This window comes from Tympanuchus pallidicinctus, unplaced genomic scaffold (genome assembly GCF_026119805.1).
Source record: "Tympanuchus pallidicinctus isolate F22 unplaced genomic scaffold, pur_lepc_1.0 scaffold19, whole genome shotgun sequence".
Taxonomy (NCBI): domain Eukaryota; kingdom Metazoa; phylum Chordata; class Aves; order Galliformes; family Phasianidae; genus Tympanuchus; species Tympanuchus pallidicinctus.
The window spans coordinates 11,541,199-11,567,789 of record NW_026294710.1 but is presented as its reverse complement, the minus strand read 5'-3'; the positions used below and the strand labels follow the sequence as shown (position 1 = coordinate 11,567,789).

At 41.0% G+C, this 26,591-nt stretch overlaps 1 protein-coding gene across 4 annotated transcripts in view; it reads right to left on the bottom strand.

Annotated features, from left to right (window-relative positions):
• The window catches only part of USP6NL (USP6 N-terminal like), a 114,851-nt gene that overhangs the window by 71,451 nt on the left and 16,809 nt on the right, over positions 1-26,591 (bottom strand). Inside the window, exon 1 of one of the 4 annotated variants that reach the window (XM_052681200.1) lies at positions 17,530-17,668. The exons of the other annotated variants lie outside the window; for them this stretch is intronic. Within the exon in view, the coding sequence (XP_052537160.1) occupies positions 17,530-17,602 (73 nt within the window). The 5' untranslated portion in view covers positions 17,603-17,668. Of the gene's footprint in view, positions 1-17,529; positions 17,669-26,591 lie in introns of those variants that run through there. 4 annotated transcript variants of the gene reach the window in all.

Sequence of the window (26,591 nt, the reverse complement as noted above, 5' to 3'; positions counted from 1 at the left end):
CTTGTTACACAAGCGTTTCCATCTTATACAAGTACCAATTTTCCTATTACCTTGCACATGTTTTCCTCGTTTACACCTGTACATCAGATCAGCAGCATTTTGCATCTCCCTGCATACATAAACAGTGCTGAAACTAGAGAGGGGGAAGGGAAGGGAAGGGAAGGGAAGGGAAGGGAAGGGAAGGGAAGGAAGGGAAGGGAAGGGAAGGGAAGGGAAGGGAAGGGAAGGGAAGGGAAGGGAAGGGAAGGGAAGGGAAGGGAAGGGAAGGGAAGGGAAGGGAAGGGAAGGGAAGGGAAGGGAAGGGAAGGGAAGGGAAGGGAAGGGAAGGGAAGGGAAGGGAAGGGAAGGGAAGGGAAGGGAAGGGACGGGACGGGACGGGACGGGACGGGACGGGACGGGACGGGACGGGACGGGACGGGACGGGAAGGGAAGGGAAGGGAAGGGAAGGGAAGGGAAGAACCTGACAGAAAACTCATGAACATTTCCTTTTTGTGAATGCGGAGGAAAAACAACTGCACAACTTGAGAAAGAGAAGCAACAGGACACATGAGATTGTTGCAGAATTTAGCCAAATTGAGTCCACATGTAGAGAATCTTCTGAATGATGGAAGTTCATAAAAGGAATAGCACAGAATAGCACAGCTGTTCTCCAAAGCCCACACAACTGTGAAAAACTTATCAGAATGAAAGGGATACATATACAGTGAAACTACACGTTTCAATTTGAAAACATAATAGCTACCTTTTACATATCTCAAGTTAATTGATTAACTTACCTTACAAGTAGAGAGCTACTGCAAGGGTCAGAAAGCTAGATAAAACTGCTACATGGCCACTTCAGGGCAAACAAGGCAAATTTCATATTCTTAGACTTCAGAAGGAGCTACTCAGTAAAACTAGCAGTATGCCACTACTGCTACACTGCCAGGCAGATCAGTGATACACATCACATAGCTATCAGTAATCAAAGTTCAGACCTAGATAAAACAGCCATGTGCACAAACATCAGACAGCTTTTCACACCAGGATTCAGGATTTAGAACAAATTCTAAATGAAGTCATTTTCAGACTCATCTCATAATGAAGAAGAATCTTTGAAAACAGCCTCATCTGCAGTTAGAATCATAGAATCATAGAATCACCAAGGTTGGAAAAGACCTAAAAGATCACCCAGTCCAACCGTTCACCTATTCCCAATAGCTCCTACTAAATAGGAGCCTATCCAGTTGTTTTAATTGTGAAAAAAGATCACTCGAATTAATGGAAGAACAGAAACATTTTTCACTTATAGTAGCAATTCTGTAACATCTTTGGATTAAAATAAATTCTCAAATCTGAAGCTGAAAAGATTTTAGTTTTGGGGTTGTTTTCTTGTTTGTTTGTTTTGTTGTTTTGTTTTTAAGGTATTAATTGGAAACAAATGTTTTCCTACTAATACTAAATCTATAAATTCAAGTGATAGAAGCTGTATGACAGAAAAAAGGCAACCAAGAAAGAAGTTGAGGAAGAGAAGCTCTTGCAAAATGCCGCAGGAAAGTTGTTTTAAATTAAAAAGGGATCAGAAATGGCCCAAAAAGGCAACTATGTCAAACAAAACACTGAAATCAAATCACTACTAAATTACACTTCTAAAGCAGGAGGAGTGATTAAGATATGCCAAATAAATGCTGTTCCCTCCATCCACCCATGGCTGCCCTTCCCACCATCAAAACCCCTGCACGTTCAAGTGCATTGCCATTCAACTACTACTGAATTTTTCATTGCATTTCTGTAGCTAGGATGCACAAGATAATTTGTTTAATTTTTCTTAATGTCACTGATGATTTCAATATGAGTTCAACAATTCTGCTACGTACCAGATCTACCATTAGCTGGCAGACCAACAAATCTTATTTCAAAACTAATTACTACAGATGGGCAGTTGGAAATGTTAGAGAGTTTTTGTTCTTTTTATTTTAAACATGAGGAGATTCACATGAAGAGAACGGAGAATAAAATTTAGAAGGACATCATGCAGGCATCTTGTCCTGCATTTACAGTGCTTACTGAACATGTCAGTGCTCTGTTTCTTCAGCTCTGCTGGAAGTTATTGTTGGTAAACAGGATCATGTGAAGACAACGTAATCCACAAGAAAAAAACAGAACTGTTAAATTAATTCATGCCAGCATTGCTGGCAGTTTAAGGGAACCGGGACTGGAGAGAACTCACAGGAACACAATTGCAAAGTTCAAGTTTGTTCATTTGTTCAGCATTGCTGTGGTGAGGAACCTCAGCTCAGTGCCAGACCCACCCAGCTGCTCTCACACTCCCCCCTCATCAGGAGGGGAAGAAAATGAGAAAAAACGATTCCTGGGCTGAGATAAGGGCAGGGAATTCACTCACTGATTATCATTACATACAAAATAGGCCTGAGTTGGAGGATTAATTTATTGCCAATTAAAAATAATGTAGGATGATGAGGAACTAAGATAAAATGAAAGCCATCTCGTGCCACCAAGCCCTTCCTCCAGGCTCGACTCCACTCCCTTGGCCTTCAATCCTCTGCTGCCTTCATGCAGAGCAGCAGGAACAGAGAGGGGGGCTGCACTCAGCCCACAGCAGTTCTCTTCCACCACTCCTTCCTCTTCACACCCTTCCACAACTCCCTTGTAATTCCTTCCCCATGGCTGCCTCAAGCACTGCTTCAACAAGGGTCTGGTACAACAGGGCCCATATTCCAGGACCACAGCACAGGTCCCCTTGTGCAGCAGCTCCCCCAGCCCTCCTGCCACACCGCGGCTCCTCTCCACAGCTGCAGCTCCAGCCCAGGCCCTGCTCCTACTGGGGTATCCACGGCTGCACCGTGGGCTCCTCCATGGGCTGCGCATGGAGATCTGATCCACGCAGCGTCCGTGGGCTGCAGAGGGACAGTCTGCTCCACCACTGGCCTCTCCTGGTCTGCAGAGATCTTCTGCTCCATGCCTGGAGCACCTCCTGCCTTTCTCCTGCACTGACCTTGGTGGCTGCAGGGCTGTCCTCTGACATTTTCTCAGTCTCTCTCTCTCTCTCTCTCTCTCACATCTGCTGTATAGTTTTCTGCACACGTTTCCTAAATTCATTACCTCAGAGGGACAAAGTGCTACTGACAGGCTCAGCTTTGGCCATCAGTGGGCTCATTCTGGAGCTGACCAGACACAGGGCAGTCCCTGCTCTCTTCTCACTCCTGCAGCCCCACCCACTTCCAAAACCTTGTCACATAACCCCAAATACAAATGTTCCTGTGAATTTAGTGCTTGAGAGTCAGAGCATATGCAAACATGAATCATAGATGTCAGTCTTCAATATTTTAATGCACCATTTCTTGATCTCCTTTCTGCCCCGAAACATCAGCCCTATTAAAACTTCTAAATTCCTAACAAAATCATTATTCTACCCAATGTCAAGATCATAAATCCAGGGTAAAGGACTACAGATGTTCCACATAATTCTATAAATTGAATTTTAGCACAGATCACAAGCATGCTTCTGAAGCAAACCTCCAGATCATCTCTATTTACTGCTCTTTACTTCACACTGGGAAGCAACAAGGGAGCATGCAAACTGGATTTCTTCCTTTCTTGCAGATTAAACTAATCTGCAAGATGCACTCCTAACTCTGCCTGATGTTCCGCCCGAGGAACACGGATGAGGTCTGAGGTAGCCTGGAAAAACTGCCAGAATACACAGGGATGTCAGGCCCTCAGCAACTCCCTTCCCCTCTCCAGACCCACTCATTACAGGGCCGTCTGCTTGCTGACATGGCCTATAGGCTACCACTGCTAAACACACAGCACATCCCAGCACAACCGGTCTTCCTGTGATTTGCCTAAGTGTATTTGCTCATTTTTCCCTTCAGAGCCTATCTGAACTATTTATAGAATGGCTTTAAGTTCTTATTAGTTACCAGACAATGATTTTTAATGCATGTTCCAACATTCTAAGTATTCTTCTTCAAAGCTTTAAACATACTGCAAAGTAGGCAATTATCACTGCGCAGTTAGAAGGTCATTCCAATGCCTGTAAGCTAAACAGCAATGCAAATTTGAATCTGTGTAGCTTTAATTTCTGTGCGTAGATTCGACAAGCTATGAACTACTGTTTGTTCCACTTCTTTAAACCCTAACATGGCACTAACTCGTAGCACAGAAGTGGCAAAAACACTTTTATTGATCCATGTGTCTTTGTGCTCCACACAACCATCTGTGAATGCAACATTCTCCTTTTAGTGAGTGCTGAGACGGTGTCTCCGGGACTTGATGCAGCTGTAGCATAGATGAGCAAATTTTTCAAAACATGTTGAAGCCTTTTCAATGCACAGCTGTCAGGACAAAAAGAGAAGAGCTGGTAGTCTATTTTCTTTCTTTCCTTGAAGGAGAAAAATTAGGACACAGAGCAACAGCGCTGGCATATTAACTATCACAGTGCAACGCCTGTAATCAAGTGTACATCACACACTGGGGAGCCCTGTCAGCAACCCAAGAGAAGCCCATTTTTTCAAAAGGTCTTTCTAAATGGCAAAGCACTGTTTCACTGAGCTAATGATTGTTTAAAATGAAATAGAAAATATTTATATGTGAAAGATCACAGGGCTTTCCTGTTATCAAAAGTCCTCCCATTTGGACAGAGTATTTCCTTTCTCACAAAGAAACGAAGTCCTGAATCAAGGCTACCTCTCAACATTCCAGTTGAGACCTGTGAACTGTGCTGTAATTCTTTCCTTCAAACTAATGCTGTTTCCCACCCCAAACTTAGATTTAGAAAACAGAAGCCATACTTCTATTTTAATCGTGACATGAATCAGTGAACTCAAATTATTAAACTTAAAATATGATATACTTCTACAAACAAACCCAAAACTTAGCCTTAACCTCTGGAAAATACTGCTGACCAAAGAGGAATAAAAAATGGCATGGAAAAGAGCACCCTCTCCAGTAAAAATACTTTTGGGAACATCTAGCACAGAGAGTAGATGAGTAGACAAGGTGACATTTACCTACTCACACTCAGGTTCTCTCCTTCTGCTTACATACCAATCATATATATCATATCAATATGATCAATATATCAATCATATCAATACCGTATCAGGGGAAATGAAGCAGATACCCCAACTGCTACACACAACTTGATCTCCCCAAGGACAACTGGTTTCAGCTTCATGCATGAAGATCATGTGTGCCCTAAAAGGAGCTGGACTTCATGATCCTTGCGAGTCCCTCTGAACTTGGGATATTCTATGATTCTACAACTAAGAGCCCCAGAGTCCACAGTGCTCAAAGACTAAAGGCACAATTAAATTCTATACAAAGTTAGCTCCTGTAAATTGATTCAGAAGATGCAAATTCAACATCAAGCACACATTCGAGCTATTTCCAAGCAGCAGTAGAAAACACCTGCAATCCAGTGGAGATACTGCAGTAATATTTGGCAAACAAGACTACCAGATGAACTCTACAAGCTGAATATCAATGAGCTTCTCCATATGGACAGAGTCTGCTCATGAGCACTGCAGTGAGTGAGCCTGTATTCATTTCAAAACGAAGCCCTTGCATGCACACAGAGCCCTGCAGGCTGCCAGGTTGTAGCATTTATATCCCACCCATCACTGTGGCCTGCAGAGAAGAGTTAAGTGACCATGACTAATAACCACGACATCTGATACAGGTGTCCCCTGGAGAGGTGTGTGAGCAATCAGGCATCCCCATGTATGATTTTCTTTTGTTTGTTTGAATGCGTTGCCATATAATAATGTGAATAATGATAAGAGCAGCAAAACGAAACCTATCAGCTGGGACCTGACGTACAAGGGAGAAGCTGCTCCCACTGAGGATCTGCTCTCTCCAGGTACAGCCAGAAACTGCTTCGTTAGCTGCTTTATTAGCAAAGAGACAGCAGCAGACTTGAGCATCTGTGTACTTATTTTCCCATTTCCACCAAGAATTTAATTAACTGACATTAATTAAGTTTTCTGTTTGATCTGGAAATTCAGTTCAAATTAACATTTTTATGGCTAGTTTAATACTAACACTGACAGATCATTTCTGTTGGAAGGAGCTGATTGTGCTTGCAATGAAGTAAAGAGAAAGAGACAAAACAAGACAGCCTATTCCACTGGGAAACAAATAGTTTTATTCGTTGTTAAGTATAAGTAACTGAAGGGGAATAAAAAATGATATGTTATCTGACTTGAGAAGTCTGGATGCTTTGCTTACATGCTATGCCTACACATTTAGAAGCTCAAGAAGGCATATAGAAGCACCTTACAGAAACCTGATAAAACGTCCAGGAAATCTGTGAATGGTGGATATACACCAAAACATTATCTGAGCCACCAGCCTGCTGTAATTATCTGCTGTAGAACAAGTCCAGCTGAGACCCTGTCACTTGGAAACATTCACTGTATTTCGTGTTACTAAAAACAAACAGACAAACTTCCTAGCATCCATCTCTGCACTGTTTCTTATCCTCATCCACTGCAATTCAACAAGGAAAACTGTCACCTTCTTAAGCTGTAAGTATGTTAAATATTTGTAATAAATAAACCCTGTGCAAATGATAAGCGGAGAGGCTAACACTTGTTTAGCATTATATTCCAAGTTTCTGAAGTATGAGGATAAAATACCAGAAATTGAACAAGGCAAAAAAAAAAAAAAAAAAAAAGAAAAAAAAAAATCAATAGGTCATTTCTCATTGCTTTAAGCAGACCATAACAGCACAAGATCATCATTAAGGAAAAAAATAATAACTCCTCTACAGTGTCAGATAGAGTCAACATTATGCTTCGAGAGTCCACAAGAAGTAAAAATCTGTGTGCATTTAAAAATAACATAGCACAATTGGCACATTCTTATCAAGGTCAGAAAACTGTGTTTGCTTGAACTGTGAAAATGCAAGGCCAAAAGAGGTTTGTTTTTCTAGACCCTGCACACAGAGCAAATGTCAGACACTGATTTCTCAGTTCTTTCTCAAAAGCCTCCATAACCCAGAACTCCGTGATGGAAGGACGCCATTATAAAATTCATGCCACAGTAAAAACAGAAGAAGAGCTACAGAAGAAAAGGCACGCAAACAGCCTTCCCACCATGTTCAGATCCAGGCTGGATATCTCTCTGCTCTGGACTTACTGGACAAATGCTGCCAGCGATGCAGAATTGCAGCCTCTATTGCAGTGTCACTAAAAACAGAAAAGCAGAAACACTCACCCCAGCAGCTTGAGCTCAACAGTATGTAACCCATTAACCTTCTAAAATGTTAAGCAAACACTTGCATAAATCACCAACTCCAGAGACACAGCTGTCCTCTTCTTTCAAGAAACCCAATAAAGCCACCTTGTTTCCAGCTGCTCCTCAGGCTCAGCTGCCAGGTTTCCCCTGCTCCAATGAAATCATGAAGAGGAGTTCTGTGTAAGTAGTACTGCTTCAGGCCAGCAACTGTTCCGTGCGTTACACCACCTATGAAGTCTAGACAGATTTAAAGATGAAAATGATTCTCAAGGCCAGAATATTCATGAGGGATTTAACAGGAGGCTTCGCCTTCCTTGCCCACAACTCAGGCAGCAGCTGTGACCAAATCAATGAGTATCAACTGCAGAAGGCTCTGTAGGGCACAGAGGCATCCCACTGTCTGCATGATGTAAAACCACACGACAGCCTCTTACCAAAAGAGGATAAATAGCAGCTTACAGCAGTACAAAATCATACAGTCTTTGTAGCTTGCAGGTAGTTTGCTTCCATTTTTATTTTTTTTTTTTCCATTTTTCATCAATAAAAACTTGAACTAAAGCTATACCTACATTGGTGGTTTTTGACATTAACTGCAGAAGAAAAATTTGACAGATTTGCTATGTAAATGAACACAGTCCCCGACTAGCAGCTTACTTTTACTTTACATTTACTGTTCCAGATATACTGCAGAAAAACTGATAGGGGACTGAGAAATGGGTAAAAAAATCGCAGCAGTTAGCACTTGCAGCAAGTGAAGTAAAAACCCAACTTTAACTGTAGTTACCAGCAGACATCCTATGTTCAGTTTTTATCACTGCTGAAACTTGCTCCAAGATGAAGGGCAGCCAGTGCAACTATCTAGATAAGCTGGATCACTGGGCTGAGGTGAATGGGATGAAGTTCAACAAGGCCAAGTGTCGGGTCCCGCACTTTGGCCACAACAACTCCATGCAGCGTTATAGGCTTGGGGACGAATGGCTGGATGAGTGTGAAGAGGAAAGGGACCTGGGGGTGTTGGTTGATGCTTGGCTGAACATGAGCCAGCAGTGTGCCAGGCGGCCAAGAGGGCCAACAGCATCCTGGCCTGCATTAGAAATAGTGTGGCCAGCAGGAGCAGGGAGGTGATCATCCCCCTGTACTCAGCACTGGGGAGGCCACACCTCGAGTACTGTGTTCAGTTTTGGGCCCCTCACTACAAGAAAGACATTGAGGCCCTGGAACGTGTCCAGAGAAGGGCAATGAAACTAGTGAGGGGTCTGGAGCACAAGGCTTATGAGGAGGATTAGGTTACCAGAAGAGTTTTAGGTTAGACATAAGGAAGAACTTCTCTCAGAGGGTGGTCAGGCACTGCAATGGCTGCCCAGGGAGGTGGTGGAGTCGCTGTTCCTGGCAGTGTTCAAGAGGCGCCTGGATGAGGAGCTGCAAGATATGGTTTAGTTTGTGGTCGCGATAGCAATGAGCAGACAGTTGTACTAGATGATTTACAGGTCATTTCCAACCTTGTGATTCTATGAACTAACCAAAGGCATTGCAGTTCATCCCCAGAAAAGACTGGAATCAAATTGGAGACAGAATCCAGAATAATTGAAGTTGGAAAAGACAACTGAGTTCACCTAGTCCAAGACTATAGCACTACTTATCAGGGAAGTAGCAGAGGAGTTTGTTTTTCTCCCCTTATGCCCTTTTGGCTACATAGGGGTACTTTATTTGACAGGCAAAAAAAAAAAAAAGAGTAACTTCACCATCCTCAAACAATTTCACACACCTTTGGGGAGTAAGAATGAAGAGTTGGCACAGCCATGGATTTAGGAACCTGCTTCCCTGCCCCCCCCAAAAAAATCCATTACATATTGGAATAAAAATTCACAGCATAAATCTAAAGAGCAGTTTTCTTAACTTCAATTCTTGTAAATTAGCTAATTTAAGTAACATTATTACAGAAAGGAAAATGTACCTCGTTTTTTCCACAGTTCCTCTATAGCTAAATCAAATTCAAGCTATCTGAGACTACTTTGCTAAGTCATAGATCAATTCAAGATACAACATAAGTACTCTATTAAATGATGCTAACTAACTAATAATCAAAGACCAAATAAACAGACGCTAAAGTCAATCATTAACAGCTACGTGTAGCTAAGTAGCACCGTGACCTTTCTTAACCACAGCATCTGGCAGTACACTCAAATGAGACAACATTTTAAGCATTTTTAAATGAAGTAAAAACAACAATAAACACTCAAGAAGAAGAAAGCCACAATATACGTATTTTTCGTGAAAGTTACTACTATTCAAAGTAGGAACAGTGAATGTCAGCTTCAGAAATAGAACTTATCTGATAAAAATCGTGCTGATGAGTGTCCAGCTGTACTAGTACGACTGCACTATTACTTGTATATGCAACATTCTGAGGCAGAACACCTCGTACTCACAATTGCCTGTCAAATTTCAGCAGTACTTTGCCCTTGTATGAGCCAGCCTCGGTGTGAAGGAAGCTCACCCCCGCGATTATTCACACCCCTCCTGGGAGCTGGCATGCACATTTGTGAGCCTGCCTCAGCAATTAGGGTGGTAAAACAGATCAGGATTAAAACTGCCTCAACAAGAAAGAAATGTATGGTAATGTTTAGACCACGTTCCCAATTTAAATCAACTTAACTGTACAAATTGGGATGAGGAGAAACAGCGGAAGTAAGGCAGGACTACATCGTTAGGAAGAGCCACTGGTGCTAATGTTAGTTACCTATAAAACCATTACTAAACACAAAAACAATAAAGTCAGTAGATCTTGTTGAGCTACAGTTCAATTTTGTCCTATCAATAGAACCTTAGTCATGGTAGATAATGAATTAAAAATGCCTATATGTATTGAAGAGGTGCATAATATAAAAAAATAACACCGATTAATGTGGGCAGAACTTCTTATTTCAGGAGAAATACATAAGTAAATGAATTCAGAGACACAGCATTATAGGTGTTAGAAGAGATCTCTGGAGATGGTGGAGTCCAACCCTCCTACAATTAACTCCCTGGTACAGACTTAGCAGCTCAGTCCTTTTTGTTACTGTTATTCATGATCTGGATGAAGGAACTGAGTGCATCCCTCGTAAATATACAAATGTAATCAAGTTGTGAGGAAGCACTGACATGCCTGGGGTTAGGAAGGTCCTACAGAGTGATCTGGACAGGCTGAATCAGTGGGCTGAAGCCAACTGTATCAGCTCTAACAGGATCCTGTGCTGGGTCCTGCACCTCAGTCACAGCCCCACCACAATGCTACAGGTTTGGGGCAGAGTGGTTGGCAAGCTGCTCGGTAGAAAACGATCTGAGAGAACAGTAGTCAACAGCCAGCTGCACATGAGCCAGCAGTGCGCCCAGGCAGCCAAAAAATTCAATGGCACCCTGTCTTGTATCAGACAAAGTGCCATCAGCAAGACTACCGAGGTGATTGCTCCCCTGTACTCAGCTCTGGTGAGGTCGCGCCTTCAGCACTGTGTTCTGTTTTGGGCTCCTCACTACAATAAGCTGAGGCCATAGAGAACATTCAGAGAAGAGTCTGGAGCACAAGTCTGATGGGGAGTAGCTGATGGAACTGCAATTGTTCACTCTGGAGAAGAGGAAGCTCAGGAGAGACTTTATTGCTCTCTACGAACTGCCTGAAGGGGGTTGTGGTGAGGTGGAGGGGAGGGGGGTCAGCCTCTGCTCCCAGGTAACAGTGACAGGAGGAGAGCGAATGGCCTTCAGTTGCACCAGGGAAGGTTCAGGTTGGATGTCAGGAAAAACTTCTTCTCAGAGAGCAGTAATGCAGTGGCATAGGCTGCCCAGGGAGGTGAGGGAGTGACCATTTCTGGAAGTGTTCAAGAATAGGGCAGGTGTGGCACTGAGGTATGTGTGCTAGTTAGCATCGCATTGACAGGTGAATTAGATGTCCTTAGAGGTCTTCTCTAGTCTTAATGATTGATCATTCCCTCTCTTCTCTCCATTCCAGCTCTAACAAACAAAATGATTTCAAACAATAGCACACAGGCCATACAGACGTAGCACACTTCTCTGAACTTCAGCAGTATTTTTTCCAACAATAAAATACACGAATACACAACTTCAGTTCACATGAACTGTAACACCACTGACTGTAAGGAGGAAACGGAGTCAATAGACTGCCTTACAGCAAGGGGTCACACTAGAAGTGTAGTTGAGACTGAGATAAATGACTTTCACATCAACTTTATCAGGAACGCGATACAAATTAAGACTCATTTAAGCACAGTACTTCCTAGATACAGTCAGAGGAGGCTGAGCTTTGGGTTCTTTCAAACCTAAATGCCACAAAATAATATTCTGTCACTCAGAGAACCACAGGATATGAGAGGTAGTCATTTTTCAAACAAAAGACTGAGGAAAACTGTGTACATAATGAAGTCACAAGAAGTGGAAAAATTCTTGAAACTGATTGAGGAGGTTAAAAAAAAAATCTGAACTCCATTTCATTTTATTATTTTAAAACACCAGTTACCCCACTCTACTCCATTCCTTTTCCACATGCAGTTCCAATGGAAGATAACACATGATCCGTCTATGAGAAATTGAGCAAGATTAGGCATACTGGAATTTATTTTTTTTTTAAATACTCCCAGAAAAAAAAAAAAAAAAAAAAAAAAGGTAATTTTTAAAAGTGTTACTATTTGTTCAATATTTTGGTTCTGGCTAAGGAATAAGAAGGAGAAGGAAATAAATCAGAATCTTTATGGTTCAGGATGTGAATGGACACTTAATGCAGTGATGTCTACAAACTAAGTGTTGTCTCCTCTGATCACAGAAGAGCTTTGCAAAGAAAACTTGACAAACTGAAGGGCTGGGCAACCACCAATCTGGTCAACCAATGAAGTTTAACAAGAGTTATTCAGCATCTGGGACAGGAGAACCGCAGATATGTTCACAAACCAACAGACCAAAGAATGGAGCGCAGTCCCACAAAGACAAATCTCAGTGTTCTGGCTGACAGCAAGTTGGATCTGAGTCACTAGCATGCCCTGGAGCCAAAAGAGCCAACCGTACCCTGGGGTGCACCAGGCCCAGCACTGACTGGTGGCAACGGGAGGTACTGTCCCACTGCACTGTGTGGCTTCATCTCCAGCACTGGGTGCAGTTTGGGTGCCGGAAGATGGACATAAAGCTATTAGAGAGCATCCATCCAGAGGAGGGATATGAAGGTGGGGAACACCTGGAGGGCAAGTTGTGTGAGGAGTGGATGACGGCCCTGGGTTTGCTCAGCCCAGAGCAGAGGAGCTGAGGGGAGGCGTCACGGCGGCTGCAGCTCCTCCCAGGGAGCGGAGGGCAGCGCTGAGCTCTGCTCTGTGTGACGGCACAGGGACCGAGGGAACGGCGTGGAGCTGCGCCAGGGGAGGGGCAGGGGGTGCTAGGGAAAGGTCTGCACCAGAGGGCGGTGGGCATGGAACAGCCGGCCCAGGGCAGTGGGCACGGCACCGAGCTGCCGAGTTCAAGGGGTGTTCGGCCAATGCTCTCAGATACTGGGTTTGGATTTGGGGTGGAGCTGTGTGGGGCCAGGAGCTGGACTTGATGGGTCCCTTCTTCCAGCTCAGGATATTCTGTAGATCTGTAATTATCAGTCTGACTGGAGGAGGAATCACAGATCTACACTCAGAAATTATAAACACCAAAAACGTTAGAAGAAAAAAAAAGCAAAGCCACAGGCCAAGCTTAGCACAAACTGAGATTCTTGGCAACCACAGTTAAGTATTTATCTCAAAAATTTCTCCAGAATTTAAGCTTCATACTGCATGCTTCATTCAATCAACTTGTGCTATGCTCTTGCAAGCAGTCTCTTTCCACTAACACACAGCTCTGCTCTTAGGAGATTCCAGTGCAAAAAAAATAAAAAATAAAACATGAAATCCAAAGATTTTGCTTCTCATTTTAAATAGACATCTCCACAGAATTAGTTTCCATTGTATTCATGTGAAAAAGGGTATATAGAGTGAAACAAATTCCTATCCACAGATAAAGAGAAGAAAGGATTTAAAGGCTTTGCTGCACTCAGAAAACAAGTCACTTCATTAAAAAATACTAAGAAATGGAAGAAGTATAAAATGCATCCTGAAGAAAAGCAAGAAGAAGAAACTCAGTTAACCCTGAAACCTCCCACAAGAGGCAAAAACCTCAGCACATTGCGCACCAAAAGACAGGACAACTAAGAAAAAGAAAACAAACAAGAAAACACCACAGCTATTTGCTGCAGGACCTTTATTTTCTTCATCTTACAACTAACCAACCAATCACCCTGCAAAAGAAATTAACCAAAAGAAAAACTGCCATTTTCCTGCCAAGTCTGAGTCTGGAATGTAAGGTTCTACCAGAGTACCATCTGGCAAATGAATTCAGGAAGAATCTTCTGAAGCATTAACTATTATTATTGGCACATTTATACACAATTAGCCTCGTCTGGCCCAACATTTACGTGCCTTGTATGCCCACATTTCCAGAATGAAAATTATCTTTGAATCTGAAGGTATTTGTAAGCTGTCTAAAACCTAAAAAGACTGAGATAAGATGTGCACCTCAAAGAAACACAAGGGATTCCAAAGAGCATCATTGTCTTTGGCTTACAGCCCAGTTCATTGCAGTGACCAAACACATACACCCTCAAACCTAAGTTTTCTATTTAGTATCTCTTACTCTAAAGACTGCATGCCTTCGCAATACTGTGATTTTGAATTAGTCATCTGCTAAACACATTTCAGTGCAGTATCTTCATTATATTCTAACTAAAGGCTATCTGTGAAAAGAACAAGGGAAGAAGAGGTAAAACAAGAATACGTCTTCATTAATTTTAACAGTGATTTCAAATAGGATTCCAATGGTGAAAAGAAGTCAACAGATTTATACTCCACACTGATTTCTCCAAATAACATTATAGTAACATAAAACAACATTTATTTTCCCCCCAATTCAAACAAGTCTCAGATCTTGTGATATACATGGCCTTGAAGTAGAATGCTTATCAAGACAATCTTATATGGACATGATTTGGGACTTACTTCAAAGCCAGGCTTTCAAGGTTACAATTTGTTCAAGAAAGCCAAGCCTCAAGAAGTAGCAAGTCCTTTAATATTTCTCTACTTCCTTTACAACTTCGTGTTTACTTTCAGTCTTACAAGAAGTGGTAAGGTGAGATCAGGTGTTACCTTTTCTTCAATGAATGAAGCAGCAACGTTTGTTTTTTTTTTCCTTTAAACTGAACTGCTGTTATCTTAAAACTGAAAGAAACAAAGTTACACACACAGCTTTCACTGTAATTGGAAGATTATGGACTGTCATTGTGGAGGATTTCGGTTTTCAGAAACTTTTGGCATTCAAGTTTTAAGCAGTGCATCAAGAGAGCATGAAAGTGTACTTCAGACATTACACACCAAAGTCACTGCTTTGCTTACTGCAGGCCTTGCTAGCAAGAACTTCACAAGGCTACTGAGGAGTTTTCTGATGGGAGCCTTTGCAACAGCCAAACATTACATACAAAACCATCACCTACGGACTTGCAGCTGAGACAAGAATAGTACTCTATTTGTAAACTAACTATCACATTCTTCTGATACAGAAAATGAAATCTAACTTAGCTATTGGCATGGGTCACAGCTACAGTGAAAACTAACTCTGGCTGTAGCAAACAATCAGACTCAGCAACTTCGGCAAGCTGTTCAACTACCCTATTAAATCCATCTCTAAACCCATGAAATGCTAAGAATGGATTCCTTTTAAATAACGTTCTACAAGACTTTCTTCAGCAGGGATTGAATTTTCCTCTCCACAGTAGCTACACTTACTTGTCTTATAATAAGCTTCTGTTGTTGAATCACAGATGCAAAATGACATTTTCTTGGCTAATAACTGTGTTTCTGGGTCTCAGCTGAAAATAAGCTTTGGGTAAATGGGAAGCTGGGGCAATCCTTTCCCCCACAGCCCTGCATACTATTTATAAAAATCATTATAAAGTTAGAACATTTAACTTCAAAGAAGGCAATTTTTAAACCAAGTAAAACACAAGAAACGGGCAATTAATACGTTATACTACTGTGCAACATTTGTCCCCTGAGTCTAGTTAAGACCCTAGTGAGGAATACAGTCCTCTTCCACTCCACATGCAAACAGGCCTGCAAGAGTCCACCCAGGTATTTCTTAGGCTCCCAGATCTCATGACAAAGGATAGATTTTAAAGAAAATTTAGACCTTAGGATTTTACACTTGGCTTCAAAACAAGTTCTAACAAAACCCCTTTTTTTAAACAGGAAAAAGAGGGTGCATCCAAGGAATGACATTAAAAACCTCTAAACTTACCAACACTAACTCAAAAGCACATTTGCAAACACTTCACATATCATCCTTTATGTCTCCATGAATTCACCTCACATTCACACTGAGCTTCCTAGCAACTCTTCCTTTACAAATACATTTTTCCATTTACTGAAAACAATAATGAGAATGAGTCACTTCTGTAGAATACAGTCCTTCCCATACACCAGATGCCTAATATTGCGTGATGGGAGAAAGAAACCCTGCTGCCTACTCAGATTGCTGTATTTATTACAGAATTCTGTGAGCACTTTGCATCTTTTATTGATGTTTTCTTCTGTACGTATGAGATTTTCTTAATGTTAGGAACTTAATATTGTCTGTAAAGTTTTACAACCAAGTTCTCTAAGAGCTAACATCTAATTAGCTCAGTTACTAGCAGCCTGAGAATACTGCCCAAACAACGAGCAAAAAGGGTCTGAAATAAAGAGGGGAAGTAAAAAAAAAATAATAATAATAAAAAAAATCACACATCTTTACAGCTCATTTCTGAGTATTTTGTTACGTTTTTCAAGGCTTTCACTTCCAACTCAGATGCATCAGTTTAAATAAACATAATTTTATATTTTTGCTGTTATGTTTTTAAACCAGCTCTCACACACCTCCTATAAAAATCAAGCCTGACCAGCTGGCTACACTCAGAACAGGCAGCAACTACTGACTGTCCCCTTCGTTCTTCTCTGTAATAAGTGGAGCATAAGCAAATAAATCAAAAAAAGGTGATGTACAGAGAACTGATAGCAAGCAAAATTATTACACAGCTGTTGGGTGGGATGTTCAACCAATCATTACGGAATTTTAGGAAGCAATTCAGAAGTTGGACTTCATGAAATGTGTGTCTTTTTTTCTGACTGGAGATAATACAGTCGGCTTCAGTTCTGCCTTTAATCCTTTGTTTTCTTAGAAGTGTTTCATTAACTAATTCCTCAGAAGTACAGCAGCCTGATGCCTTCAGACCAGTGATGTAAATTACAGGTACTTGCCTTTAGCCACAGATTACATGTAACAGCAGAGCAGAACAACAGCACGGCGGCAGGCACACACAGATGCTATAGCCTCTAAATTATTCATGATCTATTCACTACAAAATGAAGAGGCCACTGAAAATTAATTCTAGTAAGAAAGGAATGCAGTTTCAGATAGCTTCATGAATTAGTTTATTCCTCTACAGACCCAATATCGAGCAACTGCAAATAATTAAGATGTAAAAATAAAAATGAACAGTAGAAAAAGTGTTTAATGAGTTCCCAATTAGATAAGCATGCAAGATACCACAAAAGATGGAACTAGCTTACAGAAGAAAAAAACAACAAACACTCAACACACTGAACAAAAAAAGAATTTAACATCATTAATTTCAAACAACAAGTGAGTATTTAAAGTAATGTTTTGTACACTCACGAGAGCCGTTTTGGATTTTGAAGTTAGCTGTAATCTCAAAATAATCTAATTGTAAAACCTAAACAGCAGAGCAGCTGTGGACATTCAGTCCATCTCATTTCCATAAGCACTGAAGAAGTCTATTTTTGTTTTTATTCTCATTTAGAACACTTAAGATTTTATGTGCTATCCTGATGGTAGATTATATAGAATACAGTTGCTATTTTCACAGCCTGAGCCATGCAGACATGGAAAACATTTTTTAGTACAGAAAAATAAGGAAAATATCTTCAGAACAATAACAGCAGTTACAAATGCTGACAAAAAGTCCATCTTCAGCACAATAAACGTCATCGGGATTCTCTTTGGGGAAGCTGCAGTTGCAGAACTATAATAATTAGGCTTAATAATTCAAAACCAATTTACAGCAGCTCTACACACCACAGGAAATTTTAAATATGCGTATAAGTACAACCAAACTGCAAAAGATTTGTGATCTATAGCAAATCACTCCGAACACTGAATATATCCCAGTGCTGCTCTTACCTTTCTTAGCAGCATCTGCTCTCCGTCTTGCTGGCGACACCAAATCTTTTACAATCTGAAGCACTTGAATCATTGCTCCTTAGCAAAATCAAAGAGACCAGATGCCCCCCTACAATTCCAACAGGTTTCATTACTACACGTCATTAGGCGGCTGCCTTCAGCATGCTCGGGCAAAACGGATGCAGGAACAACTCCTCTACCTTCAGAGATGCATTTCTGCCTGACGACTCTACAGGCTGGGATGATGGATTTAAAGTGACTTTAGCACAAGGAGACAAAAATCTGCAAGCAGTCCTACATTTCTACAGAACATTTCAAGAAATTATTGATGGAACAGAACGCATACTGATTTCTCTAAATAAACTTTAAAGGGAACATTCACACCAAAATTAACTGAAGAAAACACTCTTGAAATGAATTCTGATAGAAGGAACACACATCCCCCTGAGCTTAGTATTTAAGAATAGTGTCCAAATCCTCTTTTAAAATCTGTATCAATTTACGAAATTTCATGTCATGTTTTAAGAGAGCTAGCAGTGCACTGTAGAGCCAGCATCAGACCTACAAACAGAACTCAAATCTACCCTGCTAAACACATTTGGGCATAAGCAAGCAACTACTAAAACAAGTCTCTCTGTTCCTTCTTCCCCCTTGAACACGCACCTCTGACACCCTGTACGTGACTGGAATCCTCTCTCATCAGGAAGCATGCTGGAAATCCAGGGGGCGTTCTGGGCGTCCTGCTCTCTCTCACCACCAGAGGCCCAGAGAACAGTTTCAGCTAAGGTACTATCACTACTTCTGGCAGGTAATTTTAAACAGACAAATTGCAGAATGTGCCCCGTAACACTTTTAATGCCATTTGGAAAACGTACAAAGGCACTTCAGAAAGCCCTTCTGTCAAAGGCTCTACAGAGCTAAGGAAAAAAAGTCATAGAAATTGTGTTTTACGCTGTTGCATTAAATAACTGTCAGCTCTGTGAATGCTTTTAGAAGCTGAATTGCTGCATAACTCTGTAAGGCCTCATCTATACAAAGCAAGCAATTTAGGAAGCCAACTATGTTTTCCAATAAAACATTAAATTAGAACAAGCACAGGCCCAACCAAGGCTCAAGATGTATTCTCTGGCCTTTAGACCTTCTGTTCCCATTGCTTAAGTGTTAGATGTGGGAGAGGTCACTTCTTTCCATTCCAGCTCCTGATCACAAACATCTTAGATCTTACAGTTGCTGGCATGTTTATCCACACGCATGTTGGTCTGTTGAAACACATGCAGGGTAGGCACAAACTGTTTCTGTTATGTTAGGCTCATTTACATCCTGCCCATTAACTCACCCCTGCCAGAAGTAATAACATTCCAAAGTACTATTGTATTTGGCTTGGCAAAACAAAGACAACCAAAACCATCATCTCTGACAAGCCGTCCAATTTCTTGTCTCACCCTGCAAGTACATCCACTCAATTGGAAGCCTGGGGACAATTACTGAGCAACTATCAATTATCTCTTCCCAAAAAAAGGATTCTTCGAGTCATCTGGAATGGAACATTAACTCTTTACATAAAGAATAATTCCCAAATTCTGTACATAAACTTGAACGCTGGGCTTCCGACAAATAACTTCATGGTCATTTTTTCCTTCCACTTATACATATAAAAAGATATTTCTAGGAAAAAGTTATAATTTCAAAACATTTAAACAAAACTTAATGTTAGAATTGTCTGATTAAGTTGACCTGCAGGTTCTTCAGATATACCTTCGACATACCTGCTCTAAGAGCTTCCCCATCATTATCTTTCCATGATGTATTCCTTAGTTTAGTTGGCTTCTCAAACAATTTGTCTTTCAGTAAAAGATATAAACTCAAAGGAACACCATTGCTTACAGCTAAATTGCACTGCAAATTTATTCTGAAAAGCTGCCTAAGTTTACAGTTCACATAAGCATCCAACTACCTTTAAAGCATTAAAAAACTTCTCCAGGTCTTTGATATAAATGTATTAAGGACAGAAAAGAAAAAAGAAAAACTGGTACATTCAAATCTTCAGTAATAACTTAATAAATGCTTAATGAACTAAAGCATGAGTACAGGTCCTGAAGGTGATCAATAACTGAGACAGACCAGCAAGGTTCTCAAGTGTAATGAGAGGATGGTGGACTGACAAAGAGGAACAGTAGGGAAGAGAAAGAAGGGCAAGAGAAAAGCAGACATACAAAGCATGTTTCCTACTTGCTTTTGTGTCACTGCTGTTTTCATAATTCAAGCAATGAGCCATACTGATAGTAAAAAAGAGAAATACTGCACTTTGATAGCTCTGAGTTAGCACGCAGAGAAGGGTTACAGCTACTCCCTGCTGGGAATAGACAAGTTGCTCCCTTTGCTTCAAAGATATCCCTTCTCATTGATGATTAACTGAAAAAGGTTTCTTATGTGATTTCCAGGCCAAATTAAAAAAAAAAAAAAAAAAAAAAACCCTATGTACTAAAGTCTGTAGAACTGCCCTTAGGAACGCTTTTATCCTATGGTCACCAACATCTCTCTTTCTCGAAGGGAGCTGTGCAAGAGTTCCAGGACTAGAAATCATTCCCACACAAACCTGCCCTTCCTCAGTGTGAAAAAACTGCAGAGATGGCATATGCAGTAGTTTTCCTCTCAGTTCTGTTAGAAAAATGTCATTTATAATAAAAAGGCAAGCTTTAAAATGAACTTGGGAAACCATAAACAGGATTACCAAACATCTTGTTTACAAGAGAACACTGATAAACAAGGAAAAGTGTTACACTAAAATTACGACACTTTGATTTAAGCAGATTCTCCTTGAGCCATGTTGCAACACTCAGTGCATACCATGTGGATTTCTACTAACCACTTGCTTTGTCAGCAGCCAGTTAGCTGAGCAATGCGCGCTTCTTAATGTTCTTGCATTCTGCTTTTCTCCCTTAACTTCAATAATTTAGGGCATACAGCAATCGCACTCATTACAATTCATTTCATCAGGGTGATAATGAGAAGGAGCAGTTAACCAGGATTAGATTTTATGGATCACTGTGTACAGCCCTTGACCTCTCTCAACCATAATACAGAGTACAACTTGCATCCTGATTAGTTAGCTGCCATCACTCAAAATAAAAATGTGTCTATTAACGTAATTATAATTAGCTGGTCTTTGAAAGCACTTCGTTTTAATAAAGCATACTGCCAGGAGGTAACACATGCAGCACAAAGGATGCTACAAAAATACAGCTCAGTAGATATACATCAAACTATAGTTTGCAAAAAAAAAAAAAAAAAAAAAAAACCAAAACTAAGCATGAGCAAAACTTAATTCTACTTCTCTTATTATAATCTAAACTGTTTATATATTCATGGCATTGTGTCCTGGATTAAAAGAAAAAAATACCATGAACACTCATGGTAACCCCAAGCAGCACTGCAGCTATCCCAAGTCACCAGTTTGTTCTGCCCTCATTTGCAGAAAAGAAAATGTACAAGCCAGGGAGAAGAAAAAAAAACAGCAAAACACCACTGAAACAGCTTGAGGGCATTTGAACAATAGTCCTGCACACATTTATTTGAGATGCAAAGTTATCATGACCATTCTTTTTCCATCTCACATCAACCTGACCTGGTTAGAAGTCAGCCTGCATACAGATTATTCTGCCACATCTCCTCAGAAATCCAGGCAGTTCAGTCTTCAGAATCCTCAATTATGCTTCCAGTACAGCACAGCAGAATTATGCATATCCTTTTCCCTATCTGCTAAACTCTAAACATGGGTAAGATACAAAGCAATAAGGGCTGACAGACCCAATGAAACAGTTCACAGCACTAAGGCAGAGAGAAATCCAGGGAAAGCAGCCATGGCAAGGAGTCAGGCTGAGCTCCATCCTGAAGCTACCTTCTTCAATAAAGGCAGAATCAAGCTTGAAGTTCAGCCACCGTCATCCAGAAAGAGGTTAAACGTATCCATGAAAGTCTCTGATACCTCTCTAGTACTGCAAAAAGTGCATGTCTGTTATGGGCAGTAGATGGGGATCTTCGTAGATGGGATCCACGTGCTCTTTGAACCCATCTTTCTACACTTGTAAAATTCACAGATTAAATACCTTACAGAGTCGGTAGGACTGTCCATAACAAGGGCTATAGAAAGTCAAGCATCAGAAACAGCAAAGGCAGTTGTTCTTAATGATCAATTTGAAAGTTTGCTCTAAAAGCTGCAGTTTAAGAAGCTACACACAGCAGAACTGCTTTGCCTCTCCTCCCATCTGAGCAAAATAGCTTAGAAAAGGAAGCAGATTTTCTTTTAAGCACTAACAATAACCTTACAAGCAATTTTCAGCATTAAAATAGCTTAAAATGATTAAGGAAATGTAAATAAAATATGTTATTTGGGAAAAGACTCCTGAAATACTAAGAAGGAAAAATCCATTATAAAAACATTTGCATAGTGAATTCCCAGTGCATGCTTCCTTGCATAAAGCAACTTAGTTCAGTACAATCTACCCAGCAACTAAGTCACAGCAACACCTAAAATATCTATAGCATTTTGTTTTACAATTACTCCTCTCTGACTTTTCCTGTCACAGCTGGTCTTCAAATGAATATCTCAAAATAATAGGCATCGAGCTCTAGGACAAGCAATACATCTTCACACAAATAACTATTAAAGCAGTAGTAAAGTGAGTTATCCATCCTTTCTCACTAATATTTTGAACTAATTTTCCTATCCATGAACTGAAGTCTACAGTTTTCCTTCATCAGATATTAAATAATCCACTCTAGATAGAACAGGAGAATTCACATCAATAACTAACCCGCACCTATCTCCCAACGAGTCTCTGAATCTTTGTTATTTTCTACAGAGTATTCTTGGACAGTAATCAACTGTAGGCAACCAGGAAAAAGACAAGCAAAGAAAACCTCATGTTCTCAAGAAATCAGATCCAGAATTCAGGTAGCCTTTCCTGGTAAACTAAACTAGTGATGAAACTGTGTTTGTTATCCAAGGCATTCATTTTTCAAAAAAAAGAATGACTGCTTTTGGCTACGTATTCTACAAATCTTCCATAAAAACAAATGAAATACAGCCACAGCCTTCTGACAGATGGAAGCATAGAATGATCTGTGTTGAAAAAGACCTTCAAGGTTATCGATTCTAACCATCAGCCTGACCCAACACATCCCATTGCTCAAACCGCATCCCTCAGCAGCACATGCAGCTTTCTCCAGGGGCAGACAACACCTCTTCCCTGGGCAGCCCATTCCAATGTCTGATCACCCTTTCCACGCAGAATTTCTTCCTAATATCCAATCTAAGTTTCTCTGGTACAACTGGAGACCATTTCCTTGCATTCTATCTCTTGTCACCTGAGAAAAGAGGCCAACATTCACCCAGCTGCAGCCTCTTTCAGTCAACTGTAGTGAGCAGTGAGATCTCCCTCTGCCTCTTCCATGCTGAACAACCCCAATTCTCTCAGTCACTCCTCGTAACTTTTGTTTTCTACTTCCTTTACCTTTGCTCTTCTCTGCACACACGAAAGCAACTCATCATCCTTCTTGTAGTGAGGAGCCCAAAACCAAACACAGTATTTGAAGTGTGGTCTCACCAGCGCCCACACATAAGGGGACAATCACTCCTCTAGTCCCCTGGCCACCACAGTTCCAATGCAGGCTAGAAGTCATTGGCCTTCTTGGCCACACAACTGGCGCGTGCGCAGCCAGCCACAACCAGCACTCCCTGGTACTCCTCTTCTCCCAAGCCTACATTGTTGGATGAGGTTGTTATGAGCCAAGTGCAGTGCACAGCATTTAGCCTGGCTGAGTGCCATACAGGTGAATTCATCCCATCCACATCCTTCCGCAGTCTTCCTATACTCAAGGTCATCAGTCCCTGCCTATCTAGGATTCTACAGAGGAAGAGTTAGTCAATGTCGAATTCTATTCAATTTGCTCACTGATTATTTTTTTTTTTTTTTGTTAGGTTTGCTACCATTTTCAAAGCATGAAAGTATGGCCATAGTTTTTGAACAAGCACAGATGACCTCTTTTACAAACTGTCTTTACAAGTCTACAAACAGAAAGAAGCTTGACCTAGACAGAGGGTGAAAAACTAATAAGTGACAGTAAATGCACTGATTAAAGAGGCATTCACTCACAGCTGATGTCTTTTTCTTTCTGCTTAAACACACGAGAACACCATTCATTACATTCAGGATCAGGATTGAGAACTTCAGTGAAGGATCAATGATACTAATTCTACCTGTTCTAGTAAAAATATATATATATCATAAAGCAAAAAAAAAAAAAAAAAGATGACGAATAAATAACAAAAGCTAAATGGAAGAGGAAAGAAAAAGAGAAAAAAAATAGGTAACTTAGGCAGCCATCAGTGCACTGGTTGAAGTTTGAAAGAAAGAAACTACACATTACAAAGCCCTGCAACTGCACAATACTCCTACTGTCCTCCTTGTTACTCAAGTCATGTTCTTTTACCCCCTCAGCTCTTGCTGCAACACATTCTGCAAGTGGATCTAGACGATAATGAGCAGACAGCAACTTTCCCAGAGAGCCACAATGAAGAGAACTGCCTGCGTAGATCACTTTTATCATCTTTCTGGTAAATGGACACCACACAGCAGTGAAGATGAATATCAGATATCTGTGTTCAAATACTCCTTGATGCACTGTTCCAAAAAATCTGATTATAATTATTGTACATTGTAATTACAACAGGAGAAAGGTTTCAATTTCTTTTTATCCAAGAAGATGAAGCACTTCTGCAATTTTGCACTTCCTGGATTTCGGTTGTCATCGTAGTATCAACTGACAGATTTCTTCAAGCCAAAGGATATTATTAAAAATATTTTGCCAAATGTAAGCATATGGAAAAAAAAAAAAACCACACCAGAAATTGAGAGGTAGCTTCGCAAATGCAAAATTGAGGAAATGCTGCATCTTTCTTTTGGAAAACACACACATTTTTTTATCAAGCCTGAGTGTTTGCTTTGTGTAGCAAATAATCTGTAGAAGGACTTTTTTTCTCTGCAATAAAAGCCCAGTGTTTACAAGTTCTTGAACACTTACTGCTAGTCTACCGCTAACCAAGTATCTATGCACACAAACACAGCTCTATACTGATGTTACACTACTACAAGTAGAGGAAAGATGTAAGCACTACAAAAGTAACTGAAGGAAGTTACCCTGAAGGTCCCATTGTCACAAGCGATCCACGGTCTGTAAGGAAGCGCACCTGGATCTGTTTGCCTACTGCAGTTGTGTTTTAATGCCTGGCACCATTACATGCTGCCTTTCAGACTTCTGCCTTCCACTCTCCTTGTACATTCACTCAGAAAACACATACGATTTTAAAGCATATTTAAGCAATGTATTTTAAAAGCCAAGTGCAGTGATTAGAATTGAAAATGACAGTTACATTAACCATGACTTCTTATAATCCTAGAGTTTTAGTGGGAATTTGTATTCTGGCTAAGTAGCTAATTGAGGCTATTTTTGTTTTGCCTCTGTTCTTAAGAATGGATTTAATTTAGTAGTGCACACTAACTAGAATGTTAAACTTGCTTTGAATCCAATCCTATCTCCTACAAACTACATGTACTACAGCAATTAAAGAATTCTCCTACTTCCCCTGTCAATGAAAAAATCCCGTGGGGGCACCTGGGCCTCTCAGCCTCACTGCCTGCAGATAAGCAAGCCAGTGCTTATCAGAGGCACAGTGTAAAACAGACTGCTTTGTTCACAGAATCACAGAACTGCAGGGTTGGAAGAGACCATCAGTAGATCATTGAATCCAACAGCCTTGCCAAAGCAGGTACCCCACACTAGATTACACAGGTAGGCATCCAGGCAGGTCTTGAATATCTCCAGAGAAGGAGACTCCACAACGTCTCTGGAGAGCCTGTTCCAGTGCTCCATCACCCGTGCTGTAGAGAAGTTACTTCACGTTTGTATGGAACTTTCTGTGTTCAACTTTTAGGCCATTGCTCCTTGAGCCTTGCCTCATCCATTTGCCTTCCACCTACCTTAGATACTTACAAACATTTATTAAATACCCTGTCTTTTTTCCCCAGGCTGAACAGACCCAGGTTACTCAACTTTCCCTCATACAGGACATGCTCCAAGCCCTTTATCATCTTTGTGGTCCTCTGCTGGACTCCTAGAAGATCCCTGTCTTTCTTAAACAGGGGAGCCCAGAACTGAACACGGCAGTCTAACTGTGGCCTCACCAGGGCAGAGCAGAGGTGAAAGATCACCTCCTTCAACCTGCTGGCCAAGCTCTTTTTACACATCCCAGGCTACCATTGGCCTTCTTGGCCACCAGGGCACATTGCTAGCTCACAGCCAACCTGCTGCGCAACCTGCAGAACTCTTCTCCAGCAGGTCAGCCCCAACCCGTACTGATGTGTACAGTTATTCCTCCTCAGATACAAGACTACACTTGCACTTGTTAAACCTCATCAGGCTCCTCCCTCCCCAACTCTCCAGTCTGTCCAGGTCTTATTGAATGGTAGCACAGCCTCCCTGTGCGTCAGCCACTCCTCCCAGCTCTGTATCATCACCAAACTTGCTGAGGATGGACTCTATGCCTTCATTCAGGCCCAATAATGAAGATGCTCAACAAGACCACACCCAGCACTGACCCCTGTGGAACACCACTGGTTAGCCTGATATTAAGACAACCACGTTATCCAACTGAAGAACATCTTATCTACCTATTAGGAGAGCAAAATGAAAGGAATGGTACATGCCTGAGCACCTCAGAACCAAGTTTAGAACACTGCAGTATATTTACTGCTCTCCGTGCTCTCTCAGTAGCTATAGAGAATTTAAAATCATGCCAACAAGTTTCAGCCAACTATTACCCACGGAGTGAGCAAGGGACAGAACTGCAGCACTCTACCCCATACTTGTGAGGCAATTTGATACATAAACTTAGCTTCCAGTGATACTACATCAGGGCCACAGGTACAGAAAAAGCAGTGCTATTTACCCTCGATTTACCCTTCAAACTACTCTATTTTTCATTGGACAAGACACAGATAACA